Source organism: Strix uralensis, chromosome Z (genome assembly GCF_047716275.1).
Source record: "Strix uralensis isolate ZFMK-TIS-50842 chromosome Z, bStrUra1, whole genome shotgun sequence".
NCBI lineage: Eukaryota > Metazoa > Chordata > Aves > Strigiformes > Strigidae > Strix > Strix uralensis.
In genome coordinates, this window is record NC_134012.1 from 4,801,158 (window position 1) to 4,817,848 (window position 16,691).

Below are 16,691 nucleotides of genomic sequence, written 5' to 3' on the forward strand. Positions count from 1 at the left end.
CAGAAGTAACTAAATTACAGAACCTGCCCTACTTCTTGTAATTTCATCAGAGAACAGAGAGTGCAGAACACTGAAGTACTGGAGTGGGCTATCATAAATTCTGAAATAAAATAAATCCCAGATCCTCTGGCTTTAACCCTCAAACAGGTATCTCAACGAAGTTTGAGTTCAGTGTTTCTGCAAAAATACATACAAGAAACTACTTTTCCATCTTCGGAGGCTCTGCATAATTTTGAGTTTTACAGGTCAAGATCAACTTCAGCATTTTGCAATCGTTAACAGCTTCAAGTTTAATGTGCTCACAGTCAGAAGCAACACTCACCCAGATCTCTTGATTTACACCAAAAACAGCTTCTGAACAGATGTAAAAAGGAGGCCTACGTACAGTGCACTACACGTCTCATGAAAGGAATTAAGGTTTGGATAGGAAGGTCTCAAATACAAAACCTGCCTTGCTGTTAGTAAATGTAAAATTACTCCTGTGGCTGTGACTTGATCAAATGCATGCACTCAAAACCTAACCCAACACTGCTTAGATGTATATCCTCCATCACTGCCAAAGACAAGATCCCTATCATTTCTAGTCAGTCACCTCTGCTTGGCTGCCTAGTCCCTACACAGGAACACTTTTTTATTTCTGACATTAACTTCGCAAATTTTTAAATGCTGACAACCCACTACTTTCACAGTGTTTTGAGCAAACATAATCAAACGACATTCTGAATCACAGCTAGTGCCCTGACAATACAATAGCTATTATGAGATGCATTAAAAGGGAAAACACAAGTAGCCTTGCAACAGAATGTTAGGGAGTGATTCAACTATAAAATGTCTTACCAGCTATAGATCACAGTTTAGATGGTTGTTTCCATGACCACCCATTTAACTGCTGTCACAAACTTGTAAAATTGTTACCTAAATTGCAACCTTTATTTTGCTTCTAAGAGAATACCGGTAACAGGCTCCCATGTTTCACAAGCCAGACAGAAGCTGTGCAAGAAAATGCTCCTGTCTGCCAGTTTAAATCAAAAGCAGCATGTTCAAAACTCTAACCCTATGCATCACAATCTTAACTAGAGAAAACAGACAGAACACAGACACAACCTCAGAAACAGCTTCTAAATCCACACAAGCACCATACAGCTGTGCAGGAGAGGGGTCCCTACACTACAGCCACAGCCATATGGTGTGGCTGGGAGCCATAAACCAAGTCGTGAACCTCATGAAAGGAGTTGCACTGCAGTTAGAGCTGTTACCTCTGGCTGTGAGCGAGAGCTCCTTAATCCTCCTCTGCTCCATGGAAGATGGTGAGTACCAGCTTCCAGCCACACTACCTTCGTGAGGCCCAGACAGCACTTTCTGCTGTGAGCAGGAATGCAACTACACTCCATCCCTTCAGCAAGCTCACAGTAGAGTGACAGGACTTCTGGCCCCCAATGTGGACACACCACAAGGTCCATGCAAGGCACAGGCTGTTCATAGAGAAGTTGCAGATGGTGAATTTACCATCTGGAAGGAGGCAGCTGCTGTTATGTGTGGAAGCACGTCACATTGTTCAGCCAAATCCTTTTATTTACATATTTCCTCTTTACATGTGGGAAAAGCAAACATTACGAAGCTTTGCTGTTCCACTGAAGGATTCTGCTGTTACAGTACACCAATTTTTACTTAGAAACACAGTAGGTTAGGGAGGAGGGAATGCAGGAGAAAGTGCTGAAGGGGAGTAAAAGTGTTTTTCAGCAACTTAAGTACAAATGTAGACGTTGATAATAGCTGCAGATCTCTCTATTTCCGTCTAGAAAGTTACGGTGCACAGGAAAAACAGTCATCAAATGCCATATCCACTTCACTCAAACCTCTTCTCAGCCATATCCTGCTGCTTCAATAAAACCCATAACAGGGAACTTCTAGGAGTCACGGTCAGAGCTCCCCTCCTATCAGTTCAGTCAATCCCTTAGTACCTTTCACACATTACAGATCCTCGTTATCACCTCCTGAGACTACATGAGCTCTGTTCCCATTAGAAGCAAAAGAGAGCAGAGATGATTCCCTTGAACTGGGAGAATCCTCAATTTCAAGTGACACACAGAAACCTCAAGTACAGTTTCATGAAGACAGAGAGGAAAAAAAAAAAAAAAAATCACAACATCCTGTGTTCTTATTTGTTTCTTCTTACCCTGTTAACACCAACCATCACCCCTCAAGCTTTCCGTCTGAGGACCTGATGCTGCTATTGACTGTTCAAGTTGCATTTCAGTCTTACAGTTTCTCTCAACCTGAAAAGCATTCTTAGTGTTACCATTCTTATCCAGACTCTGCCTTTTAACATTTTATCCCTCACCTCTGCCAGATTTGTAAGGCTGCATTAGTTCTTTTATACACATTATTTGCAGAGATTAAGATAAGTTTCACTCAGACTACTAAATTCACATCCTTTTTCTGTTTTGTTACTTACTATCCAGTAGTTAGTTGAAATTAACTTGAAGTCAAGTAAGGGTTCTTTAGATTACCGTGAGCGAAACTGAGTGTTACACACTCTTCTAGGAAAAGGAGGAAAGGGGTTTTTTTATCCCTTTTGCACCCCTATGCATTTTTCCAAGAGGCAGTACAATGCATGCAAGCATACCCCTGTAAGCCTAATGAAGAATAATTCTGCTTTTCTCATTTGACTGTTCCAAAGCTCCTTAGAAACAGCATGTGGGAAACTGAACTGTGCTGCACTTCAAGACTAGGAACCAGTCAACTAACGTGGAAACTCACTACCACAGGCACTCCTCATTACACCAGCTGTGGCAACCTGTTAACTGTGGGACATGCACACCCCTCCAAAAGCAGCCATTAAAACACTTTCAGCAGAGTTTACATCAACTCTGGGCTTAGAACAAAACAGACCAACCAAAAAACCTCAGTACATCTTAACAAAGAGACTATGCAACGATGAAGGAGAAAGATAAGCATACAGTCAAAATGGAATACATTTAAATAACTTCACTAAGGAAAGAAAGGTTCTGAAAGTTTCAGTTGCTGTAATAAACAATGCTAAAAAGAGACAGATGTGACAGCAACATAATATCCAACATAGCCAAAGATTTCTTCCAATCCTACATGATACATATTTACTGAAAAGAACACTGATTGCCTATTTCATTTTTGCAAGAGCCACAAATAAGCAGGAGAAATATAGCTAAGCTGGCTGAAAAATAGGTCTTGAAACACCTTGCATTTTCTTACTGAAGGATCAGATTAGGAAGCAAATTCTGGAACTCATTAAAGTTTTTAGCAAGAAACTTTCCATTTTTACATGCCTTCTACTTGTGCTCTCAGGTCAAAAATGTGCCTTTTCTGTTTGAACTAAGAGTAACTACTATAGAAACAATTTTAATACTGCTACACAAATCAGCAGATACTCCTTAGCAATAATTAAGGAATTTCTAACATGTTGTTCATCTTGTCTGCCATTAACTTCATTAAATGTACCAGAGGGTCCTTCACCTTCCTCCTCCTCCCTGCACCTCACCCTCTCTAGCAGAGCACAGGTTTTTGTTTTGTGCTCCTCTTTCAATCTGGAATGCCTCTCTAGGGAGGTGCACTGTGCCCACGGATAGATACGTGCTTCTACAACAAGAAAACCCTGACAGTTACACACTAGAAATCAAAGCTAGGTACAATGCCTAAATTAAAAGATATCCAATGCCTCCCACATGCACTTAGAAACAACAGTGGGGGAATATAACCCAGAGAAAACAATCCATACACAACAAATCCAACAGCATGATGTAAAAGAACTGTGTGTACAGTTAAGGAAAAAGCCAAATCCTGTTTCTAGATTTGAATATAGAACAAGACGATTACTACAGAGGCTTGGTAACATTTTGGTTTTGCGGAATAAAGACATTTCTCTAGCATCCCTTTTATTGCCAAGTAGTGGAAAGAACAAAAAAAACCCCTCTCCACAGATGCTTAGAAAGCACAAAAACCTATGCAAGAAAAAGTCTGGGGAAAAGGTATGGTTTGAACAAAATAATCCAAGCAATTCCTTACTTTCCTGGATTAAGCAAGTATTCAAGCTTGAATCTTGTAACGTTCAATGTTACTCTACTAACAGATGGCAATACAAAAAAGGAATTGATTGATTTATGGTTACTCTGAAATTTTATATGTAGAAAAAGATGATGCAATTTATCTACAACATAACCATCCAAAACCCAGTGAGTAAGCCACAGACACAGTATCCTTTTGTGTATGTCCTACATAAGGGTGAACAATCACACACACAATTTTACAGAAAGCAAGAGGTGGACTTGAAATAATAACAATTAAAGAGACCAAAATTTTACAAAATCCTCTTACACAAGTCTACACAGAATTACCATAAGATTCCTGAGCTGATTATCAAAGGTTGGCTAAACCTAGATGGTTTCTGGAAACTACCCTGGAAAAGAAAGCAGTGTCTGCAAGGGGAAGTTCATATAAGAAACCCTTGTCCAAATATCTATAAGTAACTATTAATAAGAAAATCATATACCCACCCCTGCTGAGCCAATGACAGTAATCCATAACAGAAAACTGTAATGTTTTAAGTATTCCCACGTAGTTACATACTCAACTTCTTCAAATGTAATTACATAGAGCTAACATCAAAACACTTAACATTAACTGGACAAACTGGCGAGATGCAGACTGGATGGGAGCTCTGCAAGATGGGTAGAGAATTGGCTCACGGGCCACATCCAGAGTGTGGCCACCAGTGGTCTGTACTCTGGCTATCAGCCTGTCACAAATGGGGTCACCCAGGGATCGATACTGGGCCTCACACTGTTCAGTATATTCATAAATGAGCTGGGCAATGGGATTGAGAGCACCTGCACCGAGTTTGTTGATGACACTGAACTGGGTGGTGAGGTGGACACGTTGGAAGGGTGGTCCATCTGACAGAGACACCTGGGCAGGCTGGAAGAGTGGGATAGACAGAACAGTGTGAAGTTTAACAAGGAAAAGTGCAAGGTCCTGCACCTGGGCCAGACTAACCAAAGAGCCCAGCCCAGGCTGGGATCTGTGTGGCTGGGAGCAGCCTTGCTGAGAGGGACCTGGGACAAGCGGCTGAATCTGAGCCAGCAGTGCACTGCTGCAGCAAGGAAGGCAGATCAGATCCTGGGCTGCATCCGCAGGGGCAGCGCTAGTAGAGATAGAGACGTGATCATCCCACTCTGCCCAGCTGTCAGGTTGCACCTGGAGAACTGTGCCCAGATCTGGTCCACACAGTTCAGGAAAGATGTAGACAGACAGGAAAGGATGCAACAAAGGGCCACAGGATGATCAAAGGGCTGGAGAACTTGCCCTATGAGGAAAGGCTGAGTTAGGCCTTTTCCCCCTGAAGAAGAGAAGGCTTAGAGGGGCCTCATCACAGTATTCCAGTAGTTAAATTTTTTTTTACAGTGAGAACAATCATTCACTGGAACAACCTCCCCAGGGAGGGAGGTAAACCTCACTGGAGGTTTTCAAGATGTGATTGGACAGGGTGTTAGATAACCTCAGCTATGCTCCCTTTCCACAAAAGGCTGGGCCAGATGATCTTTCAAAGGTCCCTCCCAACCTGGGCTGTTTTATGAGTCTGTATATTCCAACCCTGATGAAACTATATTCAGAAAAAAAAAACAATTAGCACTTGAGGATGAACAACTATTACTATTTCAGTTTAACAAAAAAGGAAACCCTAACAAAAAGAATTTGTTTGGTATGAAGTTGGCCTGAGCAGCAGCTGAAAATACTGAAATTTGAAGATGAAAATGACTTTTTTAAGGCCTGATCATCACAACAATCAGACTGCTAACTTACCAGAACACTGACTGCGTACACTGAGTGACCTGGAGACCTCGACACTCCGTTCTTGAAATATGACTGGAGCTTTCAAGTTAATTTAGCAACATTGTACACACTGATAACGGTAATAAAAACATACCTTAGAAGGAAAAGGTAGATATTAAATATTTAAGCAGTACTGTTAGCTACCTTAGAAAGACTTCTTTTTTTTTTTTAAAAAGGCAAATTCTTGAGCTTTTACAGCAGAATTTATGAGATCTGCCGACATGGAAATTAATGAAATATTCTGTTTACCAACCTAAGGATTTCTTCTACTTTCCTTTAAAGTCTTCCCTATTAGCTACTGCCTCTGATATTATTCCTGTCTACTTCAAGTAACAATTTTCAGCAAATACGTCCTGTAACACTGATCCTCAACTATAAACAGTATGTTTATGCATATACAGAATCACTTAAGTTGGAAGTGACCACAGGGGATCATCTAGTTCAACCTTCCCCCCTTTTTTTTGGTATTCAGATGGAATTTCATGTTTTTAAATTTGTTTCCATTGCCTCTTGCCCTGCCACCGGGTATCAGTAAGGATAGTCTGGCTCCCTCACCTTCACTACCTCCCATCAGTTATTTTATACACATGGATAACACCCACCCGAGCCTCTTCTTGTCCAGTCCCAGCTTCCTCAGCCTCTCCTTGTCTGACAGACGATCCCGTCCCCTCACCATCTTGGTGGCCCAGCAGCGGGCCCGCTTCAGTAAGTCCATGTCTCTCCTGTAGTGGCGAGCCCAGCACTGGACCCAGCACACCCAGACGTGTCTCAGTAGTGCTGAGCAGAGGGGAAGGAAGGATCACCTCCCTCAAGCTGCTTGGCAATGCTCCTCCCAAGGCAGCCCAAGGTACTGTTAGCCTCCTTTGCCAGGAGGGTGCCTTGCTGGCTCTGCCCACCGGGACGCCCACATCCTTCTCTGCAGAGCTTCTTTCCAGCTGGTCAGCCGCCAGTATGTACTTGGGGTTATTCCTCCCTGGTGTCAGGGCTTTGTATTTCCTTTGTTGAACTTCACGAGGTCCCTTGTAGCCCAATCCTCCAGCCTGTCCAGGTCACTCTGGATGGCAGCACACCCACCTGGTGTTTCAGCCACTCCTCTCAGTTTTGCATTGTCTGCGAACTTGCTAAAGGTGCACTCTGTCCCAGCATCCAGGTCATTAATCAAAATATTAAACAGTATTGCCCCCTGGGTACACCCTGGGGAACACCACCAGTGACTTGCTTCCACCTGGACTTTGTGCTGCTGATCACCACCCGCTGGGCCCGGCCGTTCAGCCGGTTTTCAATCCACCTCACTGTCCATTTATCTAACCTGTACGCTGTCAGCTTGCCTCTGAGAAGACTATGGAAGACGGTGTCAAAAGCCTTACTAAAGCTGAGGTAAACTCTTCTCCTTTCTGCCCAAGCCAATGATCTCATCGTAGAAGGCTTTTGGGTTGGTTAAGCATGATTTCCCCCTCATAAATCCATGCTGACTACTGCTCACCACCTTGAACACAAAACATAATTTAGAGACAGACTCATGTAAGAACAGAAACTTTTTTCTGCTCCAGAGCGATAGAGCAGCTATTTTACATAAAAATAGAAAATACTAGAGACTGCCTGCAGTCTTTATATAGTATATAAAAGTACATAAAAGAGGACAAGTATATAAAACTTGTCAAGCACCAGTAACATTTTATTGGTACTAACCATACTGCAGAGGGACACAGAGGAACACATAATCGTTTCACTTTAATACTTGCAAGACAATGTTAAAGCAAGATGCCTTCTCCTCCCTTCTACTGTGCCTTCCAGTGAGGCGAATACCAAGGGGTTTTTTTTGTTTTGTTTTTTTAAAGGAGAAAGTTATGTGAGAAACTGGAAAAGTACTATGGGAGTCCTAGAAATTTATGGCTCAATGAACAGATAGGGTCCTACGCTGAAGAGACCCATACCCCCACTGGTAAAATTTGTGTTCCTCCCCACTCCCCGGGCACAAAACCTTAAGACAAGAAAAGGTGAAGAAATATGGCACAATATTGTGCTTCTCAATAAGGCAGGCCCGTAGATGAAGTGTGTAAGTCCCACACTGAAGTTCTGGGAGTCAATATACGACACAAAATAAAAACTAAAGTGCAGGTCAAGAGACTCTACTCACTGTATAAACAAAATGACATCATCAGATGTTAGCTAGAAATATTGACTAAACTACTGAAAAATCCCCCTCAAACCTTTTTCTGGCATTAAATGCTGTTGTACTTCTGGTTTTCTTCCTCTGAAGCTTTAATTTATGTAGGTACCTAACATACTCAGTTTACTTACTGCTTCACTTCCTATATATGGTTAGGTACAATTATGCTCTGCTGCTTATAACCATTCATTGAAGACAGCACTTCTAACGCCACGCATTCAGCCAGAACTAAAACCAGATTTATATTCAGGCCTATTTTCTAAGTGGCCAAATCAGTACACTACCCATAAACTTTAGAAAAATAAGGTGTTTCCCTTCTGTAGAGAACAGGAATTAATAAAGAAATTCATTATCTAAAAAAAGAAGTGTTTACCTACTAACCACATTAACTGCTAAGCAGAAACTTCATACACTAAAATCAAGTTATATCACATTTCATTTTCTGTTTATACAGTACCTAACTGAACATGCCAATATTATTTCCCCTCAGTTTTCAGCGCAACAGATTCACTCATCAGTATGGAAAAGGGCCTTCAGCCATTATTCAGAAAATAATCCCTTTTTAGTAGTTACTGAAATAAAAAAAATGCTGCAGAACTCTGGATTCGCCACTTCAACACTCGTGAAGAAACTAGAACTTCATACTACAATCAGGTAGAAAAATGTTCTACTTTCATGCAATCCAAGCTTATTTAAGATTTCAGTATCCATCTCTCTATCTTCAGCTCTTTTTCTCACTATTATGCTGTCTCAACAGGCACCAAGAGTGACTGTAAGAATACATCTGCCTTGAGTAAGGTTTGTTTTAACCAGACGGTATTTTGACAGCCTATTTCATTTTGTATGGTTGATAGCTTTCGATTTCAGCTGATTTCCATTTCAAACAGATAACCACTGCTCAAAAAAATGATGCGTGAAAATGTCGGTTTTGCTGGAATACACTGGAACTGCTTCTGCCACCTTAATGCAACACGAGGATCTAAAATAATCTTGTCAGCTAAGATTTTTAATCAAATATATAAATAACTGACCTATTCCACATACTGCCGGTTTACAACCAAATTAAATAGCGCTCATTCATTAAATTGAAAGGCATTTCCTTACACTATTTCAGCCTGTCAGCAAGCTTTGCAAACAGGGTAGAAAGCACGGAAAAAAATAAGCAAAACAAACACAGGGTTGCCCACTTTATTCCCCAGCATCCTGTGCCTCCCATCTAGCACTAAGCTACAACATAAACATGCTACTGCTGTGCTCCAGAAAAAATGAAAAACCACACACACACACTGAAGAGACAAGCCTTAAGTCAGTTTTGCTCCAGATCAAAGATGATAAAAATCAACCCCACTTGGGGATTTTGAGTTGGTGAATAAAGAGAACCTGTTACATGCTAACAATCTCCTCCCATTGCTAGAAAATTAAAGAAAACACACTAAGAGATATTCCCCTTTTCCACGTACCTAAGGAAAAGAGAAGAGGAAATTAAGTGTATTAGGTGCTTGCTAGCAAAAGACTAACACATCCTGACTACCCTGAACAAACTGTATTTACAGCATCCTGATGGGAAGTGCAGAATATGCATCTGCTTCACTTCCCAACTCTTCAGGTTAGCTACTGTGAAAGCCAGAATGTCAGCTACACGGTATTAAAACAAACAACTTTACAGCCTAACACTTGCAAACTGGGAACTCAGATTTTGTTTTGTTTTGTTTTTTTAATTTGCAAAACAAGTGAGGAGATTAAAAAGTAATAAAGTTATCTCTAAGTTTACGCAGAAAGCTTTATTTTGTACTTAAACGTCTAATCTAAGATTAGAGTATGAACTTGGAAACACCAACAGCCACTTTTATCAGGTATTTTTGTCTGGAGTCAGTAACCAACCACTCAGTAAATGCGATGCATGTCTATGGGAAGGCAAAGAAGCCTCAGTGAGTCGTTACTGTTATGAAAGAAATAATGCCTTTTCATTCTTACACTGGAGAATAGTAATTTTATATCACATAAAGCAAGGCCAGGAGTGAAGAGCACTCTCAATTTTCTGATGCACACATAATATATTGTAAGCAATTAAGACAAAGAAACAGAATCATGGAATTATCCACCAAGGCAACCCCGCATGCCTCCTATAAAAACTGAATGAATTAGGAGGAAGTGGGAAAGGGTGGAGCTGGCAGTCATTATTTAAACAAATGGAACAGCAGTTTTGTAATCGCATTCAACTGGAGAAATTTAATCCAAGTTTAAATGACAAGATCAATTACCGCTCTTAAAGACTTATATTGGACCTTTCCTTATGTAAGATGATAGATAATATTGATCTTTGTTTTTGGTAATAAATCAGGAGTTCAACTCCATAGAAGCAGATGGTATGACTACAAAGAAAGGGCACTTCCAAAATAAAACAGCAGGACTGAAAGGATACAATTTACTATCGACATATGGCCAATTTAAATGACTTAACCGAGAATGGTAAAAACTGATGCTGTAAAAAAGAGATGAATGAAAGGAAAAAAGGCTTCTAATTATTTTAATCAGCCAAATTAAATTTTTTTTTTAATGGAAAAGTCACACACCAAGGATAAAATTACAAAGAAAAAGGTTAAGTATATGGAAGCATGAACTTCTGAATCAACTTTTTAGATGTATTTTATTTCTTGGATGTTTCTGTATTAAAGAATCTTCAAAAGAGGAACATTTAACTATAGAGCTATGCCCTGGTCCTGCAGAAGCTTCAATGTCCCCTTTGTCTCAATAAGGTTAAGTAGCCTTGTCAACCAAAACAAAAATCAGAGCCTCTGCAGTCTTCCCCTCACATGTACTCTGTGTCAGAAATCTAACATCCTCTTTCATGAAAGTTAACCATCACGCACATAACTCACAAGACAGTATTCTGACTGCAAAACCCACTCAGAATTGTAGATGTGGTGACAATTATTTAGTATCAAACAGGTGATTATTCATAAATAATTACCCCACTTCCTGAAAAGTATTTCAAAAAAGCTTGCTCTTTGGCTTTTTCCTCAGTTCTCTGAGGAATTTAGGTGGCTCTAACAGAAGCAGCAATCTGATCTTTCAGAGACAAAACCAGAAGAGCAGAATTCTGTATCTCACTGGCTTGGCACACAATACTGAAGAAGTCACTTCGCTTTTTTTATGTGCTTCTATTTCCCTCTTTATCCTTTGTCAAATCTGCCTAATCCTATTTCTAGCTCGTTAGGGAATTCTACAAGTTTAAGACTATTCAAACACTGTCTTTGCAAAACGAGGCCTTAATGTTTACGAACTTCCACAAGCACTCCAGAAATTACAAGAATACATGATTACTAGGAAGCCTGTGAAGGTTAGAGAGATTAATTTGAAAGAAATCCTATAATGTTACATTTTGTGCCCTCCTAACAACTGCCATGGCTCCCAAAATCTTGGAAGTACGTGAAAGAGTGCAGAAGATAACTCCGACAGCGGAGTTAGAGAGAATGTAAAAACGAAGCCAAACTCAGATGGGTTTTCAGATTAACTTTCTGACCTGTATCTTGAATACATCTGCCACCCTGTACCTCAAAACCCTAAATTATCAACTATACTCGCTGTAACTTCAGGAACAGCACATTTCTAGATACTGACAAAAGCAATGCAAGCCTTTGAAGAAGTTTAATTTTGGGGAGAATACTGTACCTGCTCGAGGGCTATTTTCTGTTCTAATACAAGCGAGGGCTTTATGTAAACCTGCAGACTTTCTACGGTTAAATCCAAAGGCTACGTTTAAAGTACTTACTAATTACACGAACTCTATATAACACTATCTGATCTTATATTTCATACAACATAAACAGAGAACTGGTCTGCCTCTAGTGCAAGATTCTATTACCAGCACTGCCGGTATCCCGATTAACTTAATGGATGGAGAAGTATAATAAAACCTAACTGCAGGTTTACAGTTTCTTTTTCTTCGACTGCCTCCTCTCTTCAAACATAACCCAATTAAAAAAATTTTTTTTTTCAATTAGTTGAGCAGCAAAGCCGTTAGACATTATTTATAAAAATAGCCTCTCTGCTAGCACTTTAAAATATAGAATTTTAATTAATTTTAAATCCACGTTTCAAGACTGCCTGAATTTAGAAAAAGACCAAACACGTGCGCATTGCTTTAGCTATGTTTGTGTATGAAATGGAAAAGCTAAACGTTACTTTTCTAAGTAGAAAGCAATGAAATACAAAATAATGACACGGTATATGAATTATTTTATGCCACGGATAGCCTCTTGTTAAGTTTTATTTTAAAAAATAAGGTTTATGGCTCTGCTAAGAACACGGCGCTACCGGAGATTGGAAAAGTCTCCCCAACAGGTAGTTAAACCACAACCGGAATAGCTCACTCTTCCTGGCAGCCTGCAGTATCGCTATGAAAACTTGTAAAAGAACTAACTCGGCTCGACCGGAGCGCCTTTTTTGTTCTTTTTCCAGCAGCCCACCCCCAGTTATTACCGGGGTACCACCGCGGCACAGGGCTGCAGAGCGGGCAGGCGGAGGGGGGCACTCTCCCTGCTTTGGAACGGAACCGGGGGCGGTGGGGGGTGTGTTGGGGGCAGCAAAACTTCTGCGGGACTTCCACGGGAGCTTCACAGACGCTGCCCACCGGGAAGGGGGAGGGGGGGGGGGGGGGGGCCTCCGGCGCCCCCACCTCTGAGAGCCGGGGGGGAAAGGCGGGGGAAAGGGGGGAGGGGGGGGGGCGGGCGTGGCGGGCCCCGGCGGGGCGGCGGCTACTCACTGGTTGGTGGGGGGCGCGTTGAGCGGGATGGCCACCTCCTCCTCTTCGTACTCCGGCCCGTCCAGCGAGTCGCCTTCGTCCACAGTCCCCAGCCCCCCGGCCGAGGGGGGCGGCGGCAGCGGCGGGAAGGCGGCGGCGGTGCCGGGATCGATCGCCCGCGCCGCCTCCGGTGCCTGCCCCGGGCCGGCCGCTGCCGAGGCGCCGCCAGCCGCTGGCGGGGCAGGCCCCGCGCCCAGCTCCAGGAGCCCCAGCACCGAGCACAAAGCCGGGCCACCGGGGGGGCCGGCGCCCGGGCTGCCGCCGCTGGAGCCGACCGTGAAGGGGCCCTGCGGCCCCGGCCCCTTGCGGGGGTAGTATCCCGGCTCCACGCCGGCGGCGGCGGCAGCAGCTCCCGCCGTGCCGGCTGAGGGAACCGAGCCGCCCTCCTCACCCCCGGCCTCAGCCGCCATCATGTTGAGCCTCGCCGCCGCCGCCCCCCCCACCCCCTCCCCTCCCTCCTTCCCTCTCCCTCCTCCTCCTCCTCCGCCGTCCCCCCTCCGCCGGCCGCCGCACGCCGGGGAGGTGGCGACAAAGGGGCCCCCCGCCCCGCCCCGCCCCGGCGGGGAGCGGAGCCGGGACGAGGGCAAAACTTCCCCGGCGGAGACGGGCTGGGAACAATACCCGGCTGGGCGGGGGCTGGGCGCGCAGGGCAGCTCCGCAGGGCCCCGGCGCGGCCCCGCGCTCTCACCCCGCCTCCCGCCGGCCGGCCGGGCCGCGCCACACCGCGCCTGCGCGCCGCACAAAAAAAGAAAAAAAAAAAAAAAAGACATAAAAAGGGCTAAATGGGGCCTTGCTGGAGGGAGGCGTTGCGGGCGAGGCGCGGCGGCGGGGTTGGGGCAGGGAGAAGCTGGGGGCCGGCCCTCGGTGGAGGCGGTGGCGGTGGCGGCGGCGGCCGCGCTCGTCCCGCGGCCCGTCTGGGGCCTCCGGGCAGAAACCCGCGGGTGCGGGAAGATCCGCCGTCAGTTCTGAACCTTCGGGCCTGGCTGCCCTCGGACGGCGGGTGGCCAAGCTGCTCGCTGGTGTTGGTTTTCTCAGAGGAGTCGGCTTGAAAGGGACCCTTTGCTTTGCGTATTACCGCAAAGACATGGTAGTCTAGCAATAAATTAAAAAATGCATCCTAGAGTCAACAATCGTATTGTTTCGGGTTGGAAAGGACCTCAAGGATCATCTTGGCACAAGCACAGTCTAGACAAGATGGCCCAGCACCCTGTGCAGCTGAATCTTAAAAGTGTCCAGTGTTGGGGAACCCACCACTTCCCTGGGGAGATTACTCCAGTGGCTGATTGTTCTCATTGTGAAAAATTTTCCTCCTGTCCAACCAGAATCTCCCTAGGAGTAACCCACACCCATTACCCCTTGTCTTCTCCATGTGACTCCTTGTAAGAAGAGAGTCTCCATCTCCTTTGTAGCCACCCTTTAAGTACTGGAACATGGTGACAAGGTCTCCCCTAAGCCTTCTCTCCTCCAGGCTGAACAAACCCAGTTCTCTCAGCCTTTCCTCACAGGACAGGCTGCCCAGTCCCTTGATCATCTTTATGGCCCTTCTCTGCACCCTCTCCAGCCTGGCCACATCTTTTTGGTATAGTGGGGACCAAAACTGAACACAGTATTCCAGGTGTGGCCTGAGATACTGTTTATCTTCTAAGAGTTGCAACTCCATTGCTACTAAAAGGTATTTACTCTGCACTTTAGTGAAATCATACTTTTCTTTTTTTCTTGTTACTCAAGCCTGCGAGCCCTCACAACCCCAAACCTATCTTTGTCATTAATAATTTTGCTAACTTAAGTGGGTTTACTTGGCACATCAGCTTCACCTCTCACACAAGTACCTCTGCGATCAAGAAGACACTGTGTGACAAACATTACCAGGCAATATAATATGTAGATCTCTTTTGATTTTTTTTTTTCCGGTGCTAGGAAAAGAGCTGACAAATAGCAGCACGTTGACACTTGTACGTCTCTCAAGAGTTCTCAGAAGGCATCTAAACATTCAGGTTTTCAAAGCTTTGCATTACCCAAAAGTATTAAGTGAATTTTTCCTGAGGCCACTAAAACAAACTACTACTCCCACTTTCATGGCTCTCCAGCCAACCTCTTTTTATCTGCTGAAATGAAGTTTCATATCTTGCCTTCTAAAGGCAAAATTTGCTTCCAGTAACACCACTAAGATCCGTGGAATTATGCTGGGTTTGTGCCCAGTGTCAGTGAAAGGAGAAGCTGGCTCTAGCCCTCAGTTTAGAGCACTGTAACACATTCATTCCCTGCCATTTTTCTGTTTAAGAAATTATAGTTTCAACAGCACTCTCTTACAACTTTGATTTTGCATTACCACGTTTCAGTATTATAAATGTAATTCGAAATAATGTTGTAGCCTGCTGTTTCTGTGGGCTTCTATTTACTGCTGTTTGCTTTCCCTCACAGATCTCTAAATAAAATGATTTTAACACAGCCTTGTTGCTATTGTAGTAGTGATATGCCTAAATATAGAAATGCAGTGTAAATATTTCTAAGATTCCCTTTATGAGGCAGGCTTTTCTAAGTGCCTTCCAGGGCAGGAGCATGTGTATGGGTGTGTGGGGACTGGAAGGACAGCTGTGCTAAGAATTTCCTGCAGGAGTGGGTAATGTGGCTGCAGCACTCCTTCAGGAGATTTATTTTGGGGAGAGCAGTTTTAAATTTGGCAGGGATTCCACAGAAAGAGAGCTTCTAGTAAGATCAGCTGAGTTGTTGCATCACTGCCCCTGACAACACCATTTCTGTTCAGTTTGCGGGCAAAATTATCTGTCCCAGGTCGCTTGGCGCTGCAGGTAACACACATTGCCCTGCATTTCCTCTTTCTTAAGGCTTGCAAGTTGACTCCTGTTACACGAGCCTTCGTGGGGCTTTGTTTATGTGTATATATTTGGATGAAGGAACAAGAGTAATGATAATTTTATTGATACTTCTTGTGCATTTGCAAGGAGGTCTTTTTCTGAAATCCCTGGTATGAATGATGTTAGTCCTTTATCCTTGCTGCGTGGATTCTGTCAGTGTAGATTCCCTGAAAAGTCTATTTGCATGTCTCCTAGAGTCAGTTTGCAGGATGGTGAATCTGGGAATACACATGATTTCTTCTCTGCTGGCTATTGGGTTTGTTATCCCTTACCCTTGGTCTAGTATTGAAATGTCAGAGCACGGGTAGATTATGTTTTTTCTGACCTAATTTAAAGACCAGTCTGTAGAAAGGCCAAAACTGAGCCTGACACCTAAAAGCACATTGTTACACGTTTGTTAATGCTGCCATTAAAACTACCTGTTTGTTTCTTGATTTATAGTAAATAAAATTCTTAGCACAGGATTCTGCCTGTGGAGGACTAACACAGTCTGTGCCCATGCTTGTAGATAAAACTGAGTGTTCCCAGGTTCTTGAATACGATTGTCTGCAGCCTAGGGCGTAGCGACCTTTTCTGCCGTGCCTCCACACGTGGCACCGGCCCAGTGTGGCCGTCACCCTTCCCGGCTGGCAGTCTGTGTGCGGAGACCAGGAGAGCTCCCACGTGGAGCCGCGTGCTGGCCTCTGCCAGCTGGCTTGAGACCCTGTGCTTGTTCACAGGACGCTTAGTTCACTGGGGTGGAGTAGATGCAGCCATAATTGCTGTTATTTTGTTAATACTGACAGGTGTCCTTCACAGATCCAGCTCACGCCAGCTCACGGTGGCACTGAGGGCTTTGAACTACATTACGAAATCGTAGACCCTGGTTTATGTAGGATACTTGTGCCGTACCACTCATACACAGTTGTGACTCATACAATAGTACATACCGTAAGAATGGTGGCAGTGGTGAGATGTTCCAGGCAGCTGAATACGTACG

The 16,691-nt window shown here is 43.9% G+C and overlaps 1 protein-coding gene across 1 annotated transcript in view; it reads right to left on the reverse strand.

Moving 5' to 3' along the window:
• RASA1 (RAS p21 protein activator 1) overlaps window positions 1-13,267 on the reverse strand; it is a 70,736-nt gene extending 57,469 nt beyond the window's left edge. The window contains exon 1 of the mRNA XM_074856567.1: window positions 12,801-13,267. Coding sequence (XP_074712668.1) covers window positions 12,801-13,252 — 452 coding nt within the window. The 5' untranslated portion in view covers window positions 13,253-13,267. The remainder of the gene's footprint in view (window positions 1-12,800) is intronic.
• Window positions 13,268-16,691: the final 3,424 nt, after the last annotated feature.